This window comes from Panthera tigris, chromosome D4 (assembly GCF_018350195.1).
Source record: "Panthera tigris isolate Pti1 chromosome D4, P.tigris_Pti1_mat1.1, whole genome shotgun sequence".
NCBI classification, from domain to species: Eukaryota; Metazoa; Chordata; class Mammalia; order Carnivora; family Felidae; genus Panthera; species Panthera tigris.
The window spans coordinates 79,302,820-79,320,379 of record NC_056672.1 but is presented as its reverse complement, the minus strand read 5'-3'; the positions used below and the strand labels follow the sequence as shown (position 1 = coordinate 79,320,379).

The 17,560-nt window shown below is 44.1% G+C and overlaps 1 protein-coding gene and 1 non-coding gene across 3 annotated transcripts in view; both read left to right on the top strand.

The window, feature by feature from the left end:
• The window catches only part of FBXW2 (F-box and WD repeat domain containing 2), a 32,836-nt gene extending 23,873 nt beyond the window's left edge, over nucleotides 1–8,963 (top strand). For both annotated transcript variants that reach the window (XM_042963613.1, XM_042963612.1), the window contains one exon: nucleotides 4,069–8,963. In XM_042963613.1, the coding sequence (XP_042819547.1) occupies nucleotides 4,069–4,357 (289 nt within the window). In that variant the 3' untranslated portion in view covers nucleotides 4,358–8,963. The remainder of the gene's footprint in view (nucleotides 1–4,068) is intronic.
• Nucleotides 8,964–14,635: 5,672 nt separating this feature from the next.
• Nucleotides 14,636–14,720, top strand: TRNAH-GUG. Its single transcript has one exon. It is a non-coding gene; the product is annotated as a tRNA-His (tRNA).
• The last annotated feature ends 2,840 nt before the right edge of the window (nucleotides 14,721–17,560 follow it).

Sequence of the window (17,560 nt, the reverse complement as noted above, 5' to 3'; positions counted from 1 at the left end):
TCAGAGAATTAGTGCTCCACAGAATGGTTCAGGAAATGCTGGCTTGGAGTTGTACCGAAAATTGAATGTTCTCGTCATTGTTTTTCTCCATGACTGTTTGAGGGCAACTGGTATGGGATCTGTCATGCTAGCCAATAGGACTTTGTCAGGCCCGGTCTCTCTGGTCAGACAGTTATAAGTAACCCCTTTTATATCTTCCTGGAATCAGACTTAATATTTCTAACCAATTAGCTTTCCAAGCTGTCAGAATCATTTCTAGAAATGATTGATAATTATGCTTTGAGGAAAAAAAAGACTGGAATAGATCCTAGAAAACTTTAGTCTATGCTTTTCATTTCATAGATGGGGAAACTGAAACCAAGAGAAGGTAGGGGCCTTGTGCAACATCCCCCTAATTTACCCTAGTCCTGCGTATGTTCATCCTTCTTTCTGTCCATCTGTCTATCCATCCATCTGGCATCATCCGGTAGGCATATGCTTCAGGTACCAGCAAGCCAGAGAGAAGGAACTTTTGAAAGAATGTGATACTTTGCAAAAATCCAAGTAGTCACCATGGGAAAAATCTGATCTTTATTACAGTTTAGTATTGTTTTTGTTTTGAATCAAAATTTGGATAGGAGGGATGCAAAGGTAAGGTGGAATGCTTAGAATTTCTAAAGGTTTTATTTTGATCCCACATTTACCTTTCTCATGTATGTATTTCTCTTACTCAGAATGGCTTAAAGAGTCCAGAGTTCCAGAAGAAAGTTGTGTTAATTTTTGGTATTCAGATACACTAGCTTTGAGCAATAAACCTACACATTTGTTTGCTGCTAGGAAGTGTTAAGTTTAGACTTTTCTTTTTAAAATGTTTTTATTTTTGTTTATTTTGAGAGAGCGCGTGCGCGCACCCACAGCATGGTATGGGCAGAGAGAGAGGGACAGAGGGAGAATCCCAAGCAGGCTCTGCGCTGTCAGCACAGAGACGACGTGGGGCTTGATCCCACGAACCATGACATCATGACCTGAGTTGAAATCAAGAGTTAGACACTTAACCAACTGAGCCACCCAGGCACCCTTAGATTTTTCTTTGAAAGGGGGCCATTTTATTTATCCACGGGATACAGGTGTGCTGTTTCGAAGGGACACATGCACCCCCATGTTTATAGCAGCACTATCCACAATAGCCAAAGTATGGAAAGAGCCCAGATGTCCATCGGCGGATGAACGGATAAAGAAGATGTGGTGTGTGTGTGTATGTATATATAACGGAGTATCACTCGGCATCAAAAAGAATGAAATCTTGCCATTTGCAACTACGTGGATGGAACTGGAGGGTATTATGTGAAGTGAAATTCGTCAGTCAGAGAAAGACAAAAATCATTTGATTTCACTCATATGAGGACTTTAAGAGACAAAACAGATGAACGTAAGGGAAGAGAAACAAAAATAGCATAAAAACATGGAGGGGGACAAAGCATTAAGTGACTCAAATATGGAGAACAAAGCGAGGGTTGCTGGAGGGGTTGTGGGAGGGGGGATGGGCTAAATGGGTAAGAGGCACTAAGGAATCTACTCCTGAAATCATTGTTGCACTATATGCTAACTAATTGGGATGTAAATTTAAAAAAATAAATAAAATGAGAACAAATTAAAAAAGAAAGGGGGACATTTTATGTCTTGCCTCCTCCTCACCCCCTGCAACACAAATAAACCAGCCTCTTTTGAAATCTTAGTGCAAGTCCTGTGGCCTCCGTTGCTGAGACCAGGCAGGGCCACTTAGCTGAAAAGAAGCAAAGCACACGTGGTAGCATGGTGCTCAGGAAATCGGAGACAGGCCATCTCTTGGGCTAAGTTAACTCACTACAGCAAGCAGGGTGATTTGGGTTCCAGGGCCCAGAGGGCACGGCAGGGATATCTGTTTACAGTTCTAAAGTAATCAAAGTTAAAGGGGCTGTGAGCCTGTCGAGACCTGCATTCCCCTCTGCAACATATTTGTGCTCCAGTGGCTGGAGTCTGTTCATCTTCACCAGGCTTGGGTCCTATCTGCTAGCCACCCGGTTACCTAAGTTTCTGGTTGTTTCCTGCTTTGCATTGGTGACGTGGGACTTACTGGACTTTTCTGCTGTTTTCCCAGTTTCCTTTGGATCTCTTTCGTAGGAGTTGTTATTTACCCATGTTCATTGCACCACTGCTCTATTTGTTAGCAGATATTTATTGAGCACCTACGTATGTTTTTGGCATTGGGATATGTACTGGGAACCTGCAGAACTACTTACCAAACTTGTAGAAATTACTAACCAGCAAGAGGGAAGACTGACATTAAATCACTAGGTGTTTTAGTGGTTGGGCTAAGGGCAACACAGTATGGGGTACTTTGAGACCCCCACCTAGTTGAGCAGTAAAGGAAAGCTTCTTTGAAGAAGAGGTTTGAGCTGAGCCCTGAAGGATGAGTGTCTGCATTAACTAAGTGCCAGCGGATGGTGTGCAATAAGGAGCATTGTAGACCGAGTGACCTGGCTGTTCAAAGGTCCTGAGACTGAAGGAGCCTGGTGCCGGAGACATGAGTGCAGTAGAGAACCACCAGAGGGTTTAAAGTTAAAAGAGGTGTTAATAGGATTAGATTTTAGAGTGAGATTAGCTGACTAAAAGGGGCAAAGAATAGCTGTGGGAAGACCAGTTGAGACTGTTGGCAGCTCAGGCAAAGGATGACATCTTGGATCAGTCGTGGCAATTTCGCTAATAGCGAACAAAGTAGAAACTTTAAGAGGTAAAATCAGTTGATCTTGGTATTGAATTTGTTGCTTGAGTGAGGTGGAGAGTTCGGCGGTTGTCATGGTTTGTTACCTGAGCAACTGGGTGAAAGAGCAAGGAAGGAAAATAAGGAAGAGAAACAGGGTTGGCCCACACTTCAGTTTTGGACAGGTTGAGTGTGGGGAATAGGTCGTCTTCACTACTCAGTCCCCTCCCTTTCCAATGTCCGCTGAAATCTGCTCGGACCCTAGTTCTCTCTTCTAGAGGTCATGACGTCTGGCCTCACATGTCCTTCACTTCGTACGTGTGGGCGGTGATCGTGTATAGTTTCCCTGTCCCTGCCAGCTCTTTTTCTCCCCCTGTCAGCTGATCTCCCTTGTGTTCTTTCTTTGTCCCAGTTACCAGGCCCTGCCTGTTCTGGGTGAGCTCTCGGGCACACACTAGTTGGCAGTGTCCTTGTTAAAATGCGGGTCAACCCGGCCTTTCACAGCCCCCCCCCCCCCCCCCCCCCACTGTTCCAGAGCAGGGTTTGTGCATCCTTCTCTCACAGCTCTCTTCCTGGTGCCTCCAAAGAGGACGTCAGCTTTCCTTGTCAGTCTTGGTGCCTCACTAAGTGTGCAGACGACAGAGACTGTGTTTTTTTGTGCGTTTCTTTTGCTGTTTGGCTGGGCCTCTCCCGTTCTGTGCCTTTGTCGTCAGTGTTTGGGGAAGGTGAGGGGTGCCCTCTCCACAACCCCAGTCTTCCCTAACAATTTCTGATGCATCTGTTGTTAGTGTTTCTGGATTATTTAGGAACACCTTGGTTCTTCTGGCCTCTGCTGGATTTAGAGTTGGCTACCTGCCGAGTAGAGTAGCACTGGAGCCACCTGGTTTCCAGTCTTTGTTCCAGGCACAGGAGGCTCCCACAGGCCAGTGTTCTAGGGTTTGATGAATCCATCTTTTTACCTAGTGGTACGAGTTGAGTCTTGCATTCTAATTCTCCCTGGTAATCCTTAGCCACAGTATGGACCCCAGCGGGACTTCAGTTTTCACCTAAGTGAGATAATCTGTAACATCCTTTCCAGCCTGGGTGGGCATCTTGCGCCTTCAGAGATACGCATCAGACACTGCCTTTTCCCTTACGTGCCGCTGTTATCATGTCAGGGTTCTTCCTCTTCCCCCTTTTTAAGTAAGCTCAGCTTTTTGTCTTTTCCATTTTATTGAAAACTTTCATTTAACTCTCTACATTTTCTTGAATTTTGTATTGGTTTTTAATGTCTCCAGAAAAGATTACAGTGGCAGAAACAGAAGTAAAGTTGCCTTCTGGTTCATGTTTCCTAACTCTCGTCTTTGTAGGGTCATCAAGACTCCTGAGATAGCAAACTTGGCCTTGCTTGGCTTTGGAGATATCTTTGCCCTGCTGTTTGACAACCGCTACCTGTATATCATGGACTTGCGGACAGAGAGCCTGATTAGCCGCTGGCCTCTGCCAGAGTACAGGAAATCAAAGAGAGGCTCAAGCTTCCTGGCGGGCGAAGCATCCTGGCTCAATGGACTGGATGGGCACAATGACACGGGCTTGGTCTTTGCCACCAGCATGCCTGACCACAGTATTCACCTGGTGTTGTGGAAGGAGCACGGCTGACGCCACGAGCTTACCACCGCTGACTTGACTTTGGGTGCCGGGGCTGCGGGTTTTCAGTGCAACCTCTGTGGCAGCCGACTGCATGAACCAAAGTTCTCACCTAATGGTATCATCGCGCAGTGCACAATCATTTATCCATGTTTGCCAGGGGGCCAGGGCTCGGGGCGGGGGAGGGCTTGTTTTATTGACATACAGCACAGCATGCTAGTGGGGGTACGCCATTGACTTCATTTGTACTTAGTTATGTTGGTCAATAGAAGAGGATGCATTTTGGGTTCATCTTTCTTGAATATTGGTTTTAAGTAAAGAAAGTTAAATGGCTCATTAATCTGCTAATTGGTTGCCTATAAAAACACATTCAGTCTGTTATTAAAGCTTTTTACCATCTCCTTTTTTTCTTTTGAAGTTGAAGCAAAGGTGCTATGATGTTGTTCCAGCAACTTCTCTCATGTGGGGCTTAGCTTTTATAATAGCCAGTGTTACAAAGACCACTGAGTCCTGTGACATTCATAAACTCTCCACCACATACCAGTTCTAAAGAAGGTCTGTCTTCCAGGGCGTATCAAGTTCTATAAATTGTTCACAACACATTCTAAACCCTAGTACTTGGCAGAGTCAGGGTTGGCCAGGTCTGAGATGTAAGGGAGTTCTATGGTTTTCGTTTCCGTGTGGAGCAAGCTGGCCATCGGTCCCCTGCCGCCTGGGTGAGTGCACACAGGTGACTGGTACAGTAGAAAGGGCGCTGAGCTGGAAGGTCGAAGACTGGCCCTGTTACCTAGGAACCCTGTGACCTCACTATATCACTTCCCTGGGCCCCATTTTCCCTGTCTGTATAGCCAGGTGTTAAGCTAAGTGATTTCTGAGGTTTTGGTCCTGCATCTACTGAAGTGTGGGCAAAAGTTGGTATTTCAGTTTTGTCTGATTCATGGTTTCTTTTGGGTTGAAGATAATAGTTAAATGAAATCATTGGTACAGAGTTATTATCTATAAGGGAGTCAGATGGACCCAGGGGAAATGTAGAAAATATAACAGATTCCCTAGAATGTTAGCATTTGGATGTTAGCAGATTGGATGTTAGCAAGATGTTAGCAACTGGATGAAATGCTGAGGAGAATCTTGGTTCTTTAAAAAGACAGTGGGCTGTCTTCGAAGGAAAGGTACCTGAACCTACCTTGTTCTTCCTCCTTTGCCTCTAACTTGACACGTGGCTTCAGGCTGGTTAACTTTTTATCTCTGGGCCTAGATTAGGGTTTACAAACTCAGATGCCCAGGGCAGCCATGCAGATAACATAAATGGCTGAAAGGCGTTAGGGTTGTGCTGAATCACGGAAAGCGTATTTAATGGGGCAGTTACTCAGCTCTCAGTGGTGGTGGGTCTTCACGATTTCTTTAAGAGGGAGTAGAAATCCAGATCTTTATTTGAAACCTCCTGATTTTTGAAATGTTGACAACTAATTGTAGATAGTGTAAAATACAATGAGCTAAACCAAGCATGTCTGTGGGCTACCAGTTTGCATCCTCTACCCTGTCATTCCTGTAAAGTTCGGTAATTCTGTGATCCGCAACGGGAGTGTTTTGACATCATCGTCACAACATTAGGGACAAAGTAGAGGGAGCGAGCTGTAGGACAATTCAGCTGTTTCCCATTGTGTTACAGGAAAGTGAGGGGGCGCGTTTCATCCGCGGGCCAACAGGAAAGTAGTTTGAAGGTGAACATACGAACTGGAACCCCATTTGCAGCCTCCACCTGGGAATATGTTATTTGTTCTTGCTGACGCGAATATGAAAGCCTGTCCGTTTTACAGGTGGGAGAAAGGCTCCCAGCAGAGCTGAGAATGATGCCAGCCCTGGTGGGGACCCAGCCCTCCCACATTCCGCAGTAGCACAGAGCCCGACGGTGACCTCTGAAGGCCTTCGTAAAGTTAATATTCTAGAGAATTCGTGTTTGGCTTCAAGGACAGGTTTAGTTAATATTCTTGTTGAGACTGTAAGGGGATGAGGTAAAAGGGTAATGTGTTCTCCATCCCCAAAGGCCATGGGTTCTGTGCGTGGGCTCCTCTCCGTCTTCCAAGAACCGGAACCAGAATTGCGGCCAGAACCGATTTCACAGGGGCCTCAGGAGACTTTGGGCGGTGATGACGGCAAATGACTTTTTCCTCTTCCTCCAACCTGAACAAATAACTGAGATTGCAGATCTGATGGCCATCCCTATGCCCACCTCACTCCCAGATATATCCAGCAGGAATTATAGTCATTTGTGGGAATTTTTTTTTTTTTTTTTAATGACCAACCTGGCACTTTTACGGCACGTCCCATTTCAGTTTTCAGTAGACACCGAAGTTCCCATCAGGTAGCGTGGCGCAGCTGGTTGGGACAGCAGTACTTGAGGCAGTGGTTGGAGTCCTCACTTAGATTCCTCCTCACCAAAGGCCTTCGTTCCACCTGAGCGGGTTATTTCAGTGCTTTATAGATGCCGGATTTAGCCATACAATGGCCGGCTTTTGTGAAAATGAAGAGCTAACGTGTCCTTTGAAAGAATAAAGCAAACTGGAGCATCAGAGGGTGGGGAGGAGGTAGCTAAAGCTGTAGTTTCTTAGTCCCCTTTCATTGCCTTACAAGGTTGTCTTCCCCGCGCCCTGACTTGCGCTCCCTTAGCTCGGAGGGGAGGCAGCTGCCTTTTCCTCTTTTGTGAACATGCTCGTTTCTGAAAAATTCGCAAGTCCTGAGCACATAGACTCCATCCTTTCTTGATGAGCGTTGGATTTCTTGAGTGAAGATGTGTGGTGGGAGGGAGGGGCTCCTCACCTCTCAGCTCCATAAGGGTGGGGCTGGGGGTCCAGGAGAGCTGAGGGAGTGGGAAGTTCTAACATTCCAAAGCAAAGTCATTTCCTCCAGCCCCGTTGTTTGCAGTAAGAAGTCAAATTCGGCAAAACTGATACCAGGCTGACCTTCAGACCTGTCAGAGGAATAGGAAGGAAGCCTTCTTTTCAGGGGTGGGTCTAGACTTTGAAAAGTTCCATGGGAAGGTGCACACGTTTGGATAGCTTTTTGTAAGTGGAAGGTAGGGAATAAATACTGTTACTAAATTTTAGATCGCACCTCATTTTTCACAGTTAAAAAAGACCCTTGTGGCCATTGCAGACATCGGCGAAGTGTGGATGAGGGTGATGTAATCATTCCAGTGTTTGCGCTCGAGAGAGTGGTCACTGCTCTGCATTTGTAAAACCCCTTCAGGAGAAAAGAAATATTTTTGTAAACGGTATCATTTTAAACAAGAAGTGGCTTGTTCGGTTCGGCATTTCGACCTAACAAATGGCGAAGGATGGAGGTGCAGCCGGGTTTTCCGCCGCTGCTCTGGCCAAACGCGGCCAGCTCCTTGAAGCGGGGACAGTGCACCCTAGCTTCTTGGGGGCCTGGAGGTGAAGCTTCCACCGCCACTCACTCTACCAGTCTCGGGGCCTCCGCTTGGCCTCTGGCAGGCCTGGGCGACCTGCGGGTGCCCTCCTCAGTCGGGAAGCGCGCAGAATCAGATCACTGCTCTAGGACGCCGTCTGGGGCGGGCCACACGGTCCCCTTTGCCTTTAGGGACACAGGATTTGTCAGGGCAGGAGGGAAGCTCTTGAGGTCTGTCCCCGTGACACAGCCTTCCTACCTGGTTATGCCGGTGCTGGCCACGATATTTGCAGGACACCCGAGACACCCCAGAGGATTACGCGGCCCACTAGAGTGTGATGGCAAGAGCAGGTTAGCGTCTTGGGCAGAAATGCCCACTAGGCGTCTTCGGCAGCGTGGGAGCAGAGGGTCGGTCCCTTGTGCCTACTCTAGGAAAGTGTTCCCCAGAATGAATCCTCCGGTGGAGTCCTGGGTAGTCTTTGTACCACTCCCTTATCAGGCTGAATGATCGTGCTCCGTTCAAACGGGTGTTGGCTGTCGAGTTGTTTCAGGGTGTCTCCGGTCTTCCTACGACAGGGGACTTCGGTCGCTTCCAGTTAGTATTACGGTCCTGACGAGTCGTAACCCCGTGCTGTCGTCGCCGCCTAGAGAACCCAGCCACGTCTGCGCTTCATGAATGTGCTCAGAGAAAAATGTTTTTGCATATTTCAACCTGGAAAACTATTAACGCAGATGACAAAAGCTCACAATTACCCTGTGTCCCTCTACTCACATTGTGAACAGACGCATTTCGACTAATTTAGACTTCGTACTCTCGACGAGAGCGCTCAGGTTGAAAAAGGCTGGTCTCACCAATCCGACGTCTGTAGCAACGTGGTCAAAATGTATCTTCTCATGTTTCACTAATTTGATGTCTATTGTGATCTAGGGGGAAGGAGGTGAAGTTTGTATCTGAAGTGTCTGTGGGGTGGGAGGAGAAAGGGACTGCGTGAGCAGATAGTGGAGAGAATGTGGGACAAGATGTCTTTAGAAGATGAGAAGTTACTTTCACGCATCGTATGGAAGCATTCTACTGTGAGTGATTGTGCTAACTGTAAATCATTGATGTCTATACATTAAGGCAGGTTCTCTCAATTAGGCAACATTTGGTTAGTCAAGTCCAAGTTATTGTTTGTACTTGAAAGTAATAAAGCTGCGTTTCCTTAAAAATACATTCTGTAGTTTTAAGACTATTTACTTGCCTTCTTTCCCCAGTGAATTCAGGTGGGACTTTGCGAGAGTTGATCGCGTTTTAGAATGTGTTTTTTAGAAATGGAACTGGCTGTCGTGTGATCTAAAGCGACTCTGTTCCTTTGCTGTTTCTGCACGTTCTAGAACGTAAGCCCAATAATATAACAATTTCTGAATGAGATCCAAGAGGGAAACAATACGTTGAAAAGTCAAATGCAAGGAAAGAATTTTGGCGACCTCCATGAGTAGATACAGACAGGGGGAAGTACCATGAATGCAGGTTGCAGAGCTTGGGATTCTCCCTTCCTCCACTATTCAGCCCATCTCCTAGTTGGGTCATTCTTCTTCATTTCAGTTTGTAAGGCCCCTTGTTGTTCACCAAACATCATCCTGTACCTTTGATCCCCAACGACACCATCATAGGGCAGGCTGTCCTGTTATACAGAGAAAATTGAGGCCTGAAAAGTGGCTAATTGCTTGGAGGAGTAGTGAGCGGTGATGAGGGGGTTGGGGCCCAGAGTTTTAGCCTCCACAGACCTAGACCCTAGATTTTCCCCACCTTTCCTTGTTTCCCTTCCCATTCTCTCCCTACTTCAAGTCTCTTGGATCCAAACCTGGACTGTTCCCTTCCCCCTTCATCACTTGCGTGTGCCTTTCCGCCCGTTCACACTCTGGAATGCTTCCGGGGAGTCTCGCCAACCGCTCCTTCAAGCACATGGCTCCTCTGTTCAAACCACCTCAGTGAGTCACTATTACCAACAGGGGTGGGGGGTGGGGGGAAGAGGGTCTAGTCTAGATGTATTAACCTACCCATAATTGAGTCTCAACTCATCTCTTCAGTTTTTGATTTCTTTTCCTGGCTTTGCACTTTGGGTCTTTTCCCAGCCTCATGGAAAAACCCCCATTGTTCCTTTCTACCAGCCCTAGGGGCAGCCTTTAGGATCCCACTGACCTTCCAAGATCTTTAAAGCCTCGGCTAACCAGCATCCCTCAACTCAGCCTGACTCAACATTTTTGCCTAGGGTAGTTAGTTGTGCAATCCGTTGGCAGTTCATCACATTGTACCTTTTGCAACTGGCAAACCATTGACTTTCACCCTTGATCCATAACTTTTTCCAAAGCCAGGTGAATGCCTTATCTCCCCAACAACAGTGTAAGGTTGTTATTATCTGATGCTCAGTAAGTTCTTGGGAAGATATTTTAATAAGTTCCACGGATCATCTTAGGGGATATGTTAACTGGTAGAAAAATAACTTTTGAGAGGATAAGAACACCGAAGCAAAATGAAAGACCAATGACACAGCTCTTCCTCTTAGACTTTCCTGTTCTGCTGTGTCCTATGAACATCTACACTGTTCTGAGAACATTTGGGCAGAATGTTTGATGATCATTGCGTGATTAGACACAGGCAGTCCTTTCCAGTGAGATGTTCCTGTCCTTTGCACTTGAACCACATGTTCTCAATTTGTGGTAAAGATAATCCAACAATAATACAAATTTATAGAGAAAATTACCCAGAACTCCTGTATCATAACAATTTGTAAAATTCTCTTCTAATCCTTATGCACATAAGTATGGACTTACATGATTGCAAATCATTTTTTATTGTGCTGTCAGAAATGTGCTTGAAGTCTTTCCAATTAGCAGAATCCTTTGTAATATTCTTTTATTACCATAGTTTGCAAAACCATTCTTGTTTTGATGAATAATTAGGTAGCTTCCAGTTTTGCTTTTCAGATAATGCTACAGAGAAATTCTTTGTGCATATTTTTTTTAGGACAAGTTCCCAGTATAAGACTCGTCGGTAAAAGCAAAGGAGAATTCTTTCTTAACATTTTTTTGGTCACAAACATGGAAGGGCACATACACCTTCCATATAGTATATAGTTATAAAGTGAACACCTGTTTAAGGACTGTCAAAGTCAAGAAAGGTCGTTCCTGGCTCCCCAGAAACCCTCTGTGTCCAGGAAGGAACACTTCATGGCTTTTGCATCATATTTATCACATGGCTTTCCAAGTGGGTTAAAAAGATTTATGGTGTCACCTTGCTGGATTAAATACATGTTTCGCCACAACATCATCAGTTTTGAGTGGTTATTATTTTTTTTTATTAATAACATACGTTTGTTATTACATATCCATCAGTGTGGTGCTCAATACCACTTGAAACATGCATATTATCCTAGAGATGAATCCATTTTCCAGTGCTTTTTATTTGAAACACATTACCACAAAGCCATTATAAATTACTGAGGAGGTATTCATTTAAAAAAATAAACAATAAAATCATACTGCCCATATGAATCAACTCTTGTTATTGTACAAGAGTTTAACAGTATTTAAACTGGTAATTCCTGTGTTAACTGGAAAACATCACAGATGTATTGCCATAATTTTCTTTTATATTGATGTAGCCTACATAGCTTGCAGAATTTTATAAAGTCGTTCATTATTGTGGCAGGTAGTTTAAGGCACAGATGCTTTGAGTGACTATTTTAAATATGTTTGCCAATTTGGTAAATATAAAGAGGGCATCTCAAGCTTGCTTTAATTGACATTTCTTGTCTTTATGTGAAGACAGAAAACAGATTTTTTTTTATTTTTTTAATTTTTTATTTTATTTTTTTTCAATATATGAAGTTTATTGTCAAATTGGTTTCTATGGCAGATTTTTTAATGTATGATTATTTGTATTTCATTTGAATTCTGTCTGCATCTTTTATCTGTTTGCTTTTATTAACATTTTCAAGTACTTGAGAAACATTGTTTGAGATGAATTAAGGCCACAAATAAAATTTCAGCAATCTAGGCATCACTGATTTAGAAATAATAATTAAGCCCAAGGCATGTGTTGAAAGCAAACCTATCAACAGTCACTATTTACATCCCAGTAATTAATGTGATACGTCACGAATATGCCTGGTCTCTCTCTCTTTTTTTTTTTAAATACACTTTTTGATTTTTTTATGTTTATTTTCGAGAAAGAGAGTGTGTGAATGGGAGAGGGGCAGAGAGAGAGGGAGACACAGAATCCGAAGCAGGCTCCAGGCTCTGAGCTGTCAGCACAGAGCCAGATGTGGGACTCGAACCCATGAACTGGGAGATCATGACCTGAGCTGAAGTCAGACACTTAATCGACTGAGCCGTCCAGGCGCCCCTCTTTTTTTTTTTTTTTTAATTTTAACTTGTTTTATTTTTTATTTTTTTAAATTTACATCCAAATTAGCATATAGTGCAACAATGATTTCAGGAGTAGATTCCTTAGTGCCCCTTACCCATTTAGCCCATGCCCCTCCCACAACCCCTCCAGCAACCCTCACTTTGTTCTCCACATTTGTGAGTCTCTTCTGTTTTGTCCCCCTCCCTGTTTTTATATTATTTTTGTTTCCCTTCCCTTATGCTCATCTGTTTTGTTTCTTTTTTTTTTTTTTTTTAATTTTTTTTTTAACGTTTATTTATTTTTGAGACAGAGAATGGGGGATGGTCAGAGAGAGAGGGAGACACAGAATCCGAAACAGGCTCCAGGCTCTGAGCAGTCAGCACAGAGCCTGACGCGGGGCTCGAACTCACGGACCGCGAGATCATGACCTGAGCCGAAGTCGGACGCTTAACCGACTGAGCCACCCAGGTGCCCCTCATCTGTTTTGTTTCTTAAAGTCCTCATATGAGTGAAGTCATATGATATTTGTCTTTCTCTGAGTGACTAATTTCACTTCGCATAATACCCTCCAGTTCCATCCACGTAGTTGCAAATGTGCCTGGTCTCTTAAGTAGGTCTAGTAAGACCCGGAAATGCAGAAGAGAGCTCACCAACAATACTGGATATGTAATGGAACCCTATTTTCAATTTGATATTTTCCTAATGCAGATATACCACAGGTGATCAGTAGTATTTAAAGGAAAATATGGGCAATCATGAATCAAGTTTTTCTCCCAAAATGAACTATGCTCGAAATTTAAAATGAATAATTAATCCAGAAGGCAACCAAGTGCAGATGCCAAGAACATAGTCATCCTAGTGTTTTATTTTTACTCCTGCAGAGTCAGAGAGGGGTGACAGGTGTACTTTTGTATCTCAAGCCTCGGTGGGTTCAGAGATTTTTAATCTGAGAGTTTTAGGAGAGCAGACATTCCTGAGTTTGGTGGCTCAGCAGATTTAGCCAAGTAATGCAACTCTTGAGCTAGTTGATCATTCAAGCTTTAAGGGCACAAAGCTTGAAATTTATTTGAGACAGGATCAGAAAAACAAAACCACTCGAAGGCTGCATGTCAGGAAGAAAAAATGGAGAGGTAGGAGTAATAAACCGAGTGTTACTCATTCCCCCCCCCCCCCACCCCGCCACTACTCCCCTATAAGATTATGTCTGGATCACAGGAAATCTCTTTTTTTTTTAAGTTTATTTATTAGAGAGAGAGGTGGGGGAGAGAGAATCCCAAGCAGGCTCCACACTGCCAGGGCAGAGCCCTATGCATGGCTCGAACCCACAAACCATGAGATCAAGACCTGAGCTGAAATCAAGAGTCAGACGCTTAACCAGCTGAGCCGCCCAGGCACTGCATGGAGAACGGGGAATCTCTTATTCTTCTCTGTGCCCATAAAACTGGTACAAAATACACTAAACATGGGGATGTGTGGGTGAATGTGCTTTGGGTTTATCTACATCGACTTCTTGTAATTTAAAGTTCTCAAAGTGTGTTTTCTCCCAGCATTTCAGAATTACCTGGGACTGGTTAGAGATGCAAATTATTGGGCCCCACCCCAAGGCTAACGCCTCAGAAACTCAGGCTGGAGCCTGGGCAGATGATGGTGATGCCCATGAAGGTTGAGAACCACTATTATCTAACCTATTCTGCCACCTAGTGGAATGTGTGGGAATAGCATTTGGCAACGAGTGGAGTACATTAATTATATTAAGAACTATTTTGCACTTACACGGCCACCCTGAACGTGTTCTAAAACTGGAATTGCCTTCTCCTCATTTCCAGTCATTATAGGGCATGTCATTTCAAGATATCAGCAGGCAGTGTGTTTAAACTTGTCTTTGTTGTTTTAGAAGTGCCCTTAAATTTGTACTGAAATTGCTTTTATCACACACTAGAATAATGCACAGCTATTAAATAATGCTAGGAAGAATAATACATGGGGAAATGCAAAAATGTGCATGGAAAAACAGGGTTAAAATGGCATACAACATTATTCAAACTAAATGGTTTAAATACGCATAAAAACAAAATGAAATATACCAAAAGGGCAATCGTGGTTCTCTCTTGGGGATGCAATTATAGGTAAATATTTTCTATATGCTTTTTTTTGGGGGGGGGTATTTTCTAAGTTTCTGTGATGAGTATGAATTATTTTTAAGAATAATTAAAATATTTTTTCAGTTATGTAATACAGCTGCAAGCATCATTTAGCCCAAATTCCTTCTCGCAGGAAATATGTATGAAGTCCTCATACCAGGCATTGTGCGAGGGCCTGGGGAAACAGAGGACATGTGCGTAGCCCCTCGTCCTGGAGCTCAGGGGTCATATGCACATAAAACCCAAGGGGTGTAATGAAGGAAGCACACAGAAGGGAGAAAGGCTCTACTTAGGGGTGATAACCAAGATTTCCCAGAGGAAGTAGCTCTCCATAAAGTTCCCAAGCTAAGGGACGCCTGGGTGGCTCAGTTGGTTGAGCGTCTGACTGTGGCTCAGGTCGTGATCTCACGGTTCATGAGTTCGAGCCTCACATCGGGCTCTCTGCTGTCAGCGCAGAGCCTGCTTCAGATCCTCTGTCCCCCTCTCTCTCTGCACCTCCCCTGCTCACCCTCTCTTCCTCTCAGAAATAAATAAACAGCAACAACAAAAATTCCCAAGCTAAGGATTCTAGATCCAGATGCCCTGTAAGTTACCAGCCTTTGTTAGCGGGCTCTAGGATATGTGTGGTGGGCTGGATTGTATTACTCCTGAGGGTCTCTGTAGTCAACACAGGAGCACATCAGACAGTGCTAGAATTTGGAGACAAGATCGTTAAGCAATTGAAATTCAACACAAAAAGAGCAGGCTGTTGGTGGTACAGCCATAGTTTTTCAGTCTCCAAATCTCCACATAAAAACAACACCCAAATAGCAAAACCGAAAACCCAGACAATACTTAAAACAAAAGTAGGTCACAAGGTAACCCCAGCAGCCCCCAAACACAAGCAGGTGAGGCAAACCAAAAACTGCCATGAGAGCAGCATTTGTATAGGAGGAAAAGGAAGGCGCAGGGGTTGTACGCGGTGGATGTGAGAACAGGAGAACCCAAGACAGGCACAGGTGGTCACAGAAGAGGGGCAGCCAATCTAAAAATGTTGGCTGAAGGTGGGAGAAGTTTTGGCCTCTCCCAACAGTGGGTTCATGTGAGGACCAACTGGAAGAGCACCTGAAAGGGCTGGAGCAGGGCAGCCCTTATAAGCTCATGAGACTGCCTGCCTTCTTCTAGGACAAGATCCCACCCTGGGGAAAACACTCAGGACTAAAATCAGAATTGAGCAAGACAGAGATGAGAGAGATTGTATTACTCTTGAGAGGCTTTGTAGGCAATGTAGGAACATGTGAGACACTACCAGAATTTGAAGACAAGGAAAGAAAGAGATGGCCCAGACCCAAGAAAGGATAAGGACAGAGGCAGGAAATCCCAGAAAGCAAGCTACTTTATTTTTAAACACATACAAGCAGCAGAAGAGGGAGCTCTATGGTGAAAATCTTTCCTGAACGTAGCCTTAATCCAAAAAGTCAGGGAGGATCATTTCACAATGACACCAACAATAGAAAAGTACCAGGGCCAAATTCCACACACAATTATGAACAGCAAAGGGACCAAAGGGAAGCAGAATAACACCCCTATAGACAATGGAAACACACCAGGGAGACGTGGTTAAAAAGAGACCCAAACCATAACATATTCAAAAATGACAATATACTAAGCACCTGAAACAAGACCAGAGAGAACTGCATAAATTGGAATTAGAAGAACTCAAAACTGGAATGAAGAATTCAGAAAGGAATTCGAAATTTGTTTAAGAAATGAAGGCTGAACCCCAAGTGGCGTAAGGGACTAAACCCAGCAGATAATACCTTAACAGATGGTGAAGAAGAAAAAGACGTGCAAATAAAAAGAAAATGAAGAATGGGAGAAACAAGACAAGAGAAAGTGACACGTATCCAAGGCACGCAAAGGAGAACAGACACACAGGTAACAGGAGTCCCTGATGAAGAAAACCAAAGCAAGGCCAACACTCACAACTGTAATTCAAGAAAACATCCCATTTAAACAGGTTGAAACCACATATTGAAAGTATACTCAGTACCTGAGAATATAGATGTATATTCCATATATTATTTGGCTGGTGAGGGGAAGCATCTCTTTCAAACTATTCTTTTTAACGTTCATTTATTTTTGAGAGAGAGAGAGAGAGAGAGAGAGAAAAAAAGAGCGCGAGTGGGGGAGGGGCAGAGCGAGAGGGAGACCCAGAATCCGAAGCAGGCTCCAGGCTCTGAGCCATCAGCACAGAGCCCGACGCGGGGCTCGAACTCACAAACCATGAGATCATGACCTGAGCCGAAGTCGGACGCTCAACCGACTGAGCCACCCAGGCGCTCCAGGCATTCAATTCTTTTATACATTTTTTTTTTAAAATAAATGGTTGCATAATCAGTGCTTTTGAAAGCATAGACGAAAGATATTATGTGACAAATCACGGACACTGACAATGTTGACTTGAAAAGCGATTGAGGAGAACTGGGCTCTGAGTGTGCAGAAGTTTTAGGAGTATCTGAATGCTACTCAGCAATAAAAAGGAAACACTCTCAGCACATACAATGACGTAGATGCACTTCACAACAATCACGCCTAGCTGAAGTCAGCTGTATACAAGAGAATGAAAACTATGTAATTCTATTTACACAAAATTTTCTGTATAAAACTGACCTCTGGTGGCAGAAAGCAGATCCCTGGTTGTCGGGGGATGGAGACAAGAGTTAAGGGTGGGTTGCCAGGGGCAGGAGGAACCTTCGAGGTGGGGAGGAGATCTTCATGATCTTGATTATGGCGGTGGTTTCACAGACGGATACTTAGGTCAAAATTCATCCAGGGGAGCCTGGGTGGCTCTGTCCGTTGAGCGTCCGACTCTTGGTTTTGACTCAGGCCATGAGCTCATGGTCCGTGGGTTCAAGCCCTGCACTGGGATCTGCACGGACAGTGCAGAGCCTGCCTGGGATTTTCTCTCTCTCTCTGCCCCTCCCCTGCTGTCTCTCTCTCTCTCTCTCTCAAAAAAAAAGAAAAAAAAAAGAATAATAATAAATAATAATAATAAAAATAAATAAACTAAAAAAAATTTAAAAAACCTCATCCAGTTGATTATTTCAAATATGTGCGGTGAATTGTATGTTCATCATACATCATGAAAGTTGTAAGATCGGATTTCCTGTTCTTGCTTTATATTTTTAAACGCCTTATTCTCCTAAATGTGTTTACCGTGCATATTCTTGGCCAGTCTATTCCAGTCATTTGGCTTCAGACGGTGGGTGTTTGTCCTGGGAGACATTTGTTCCCCTT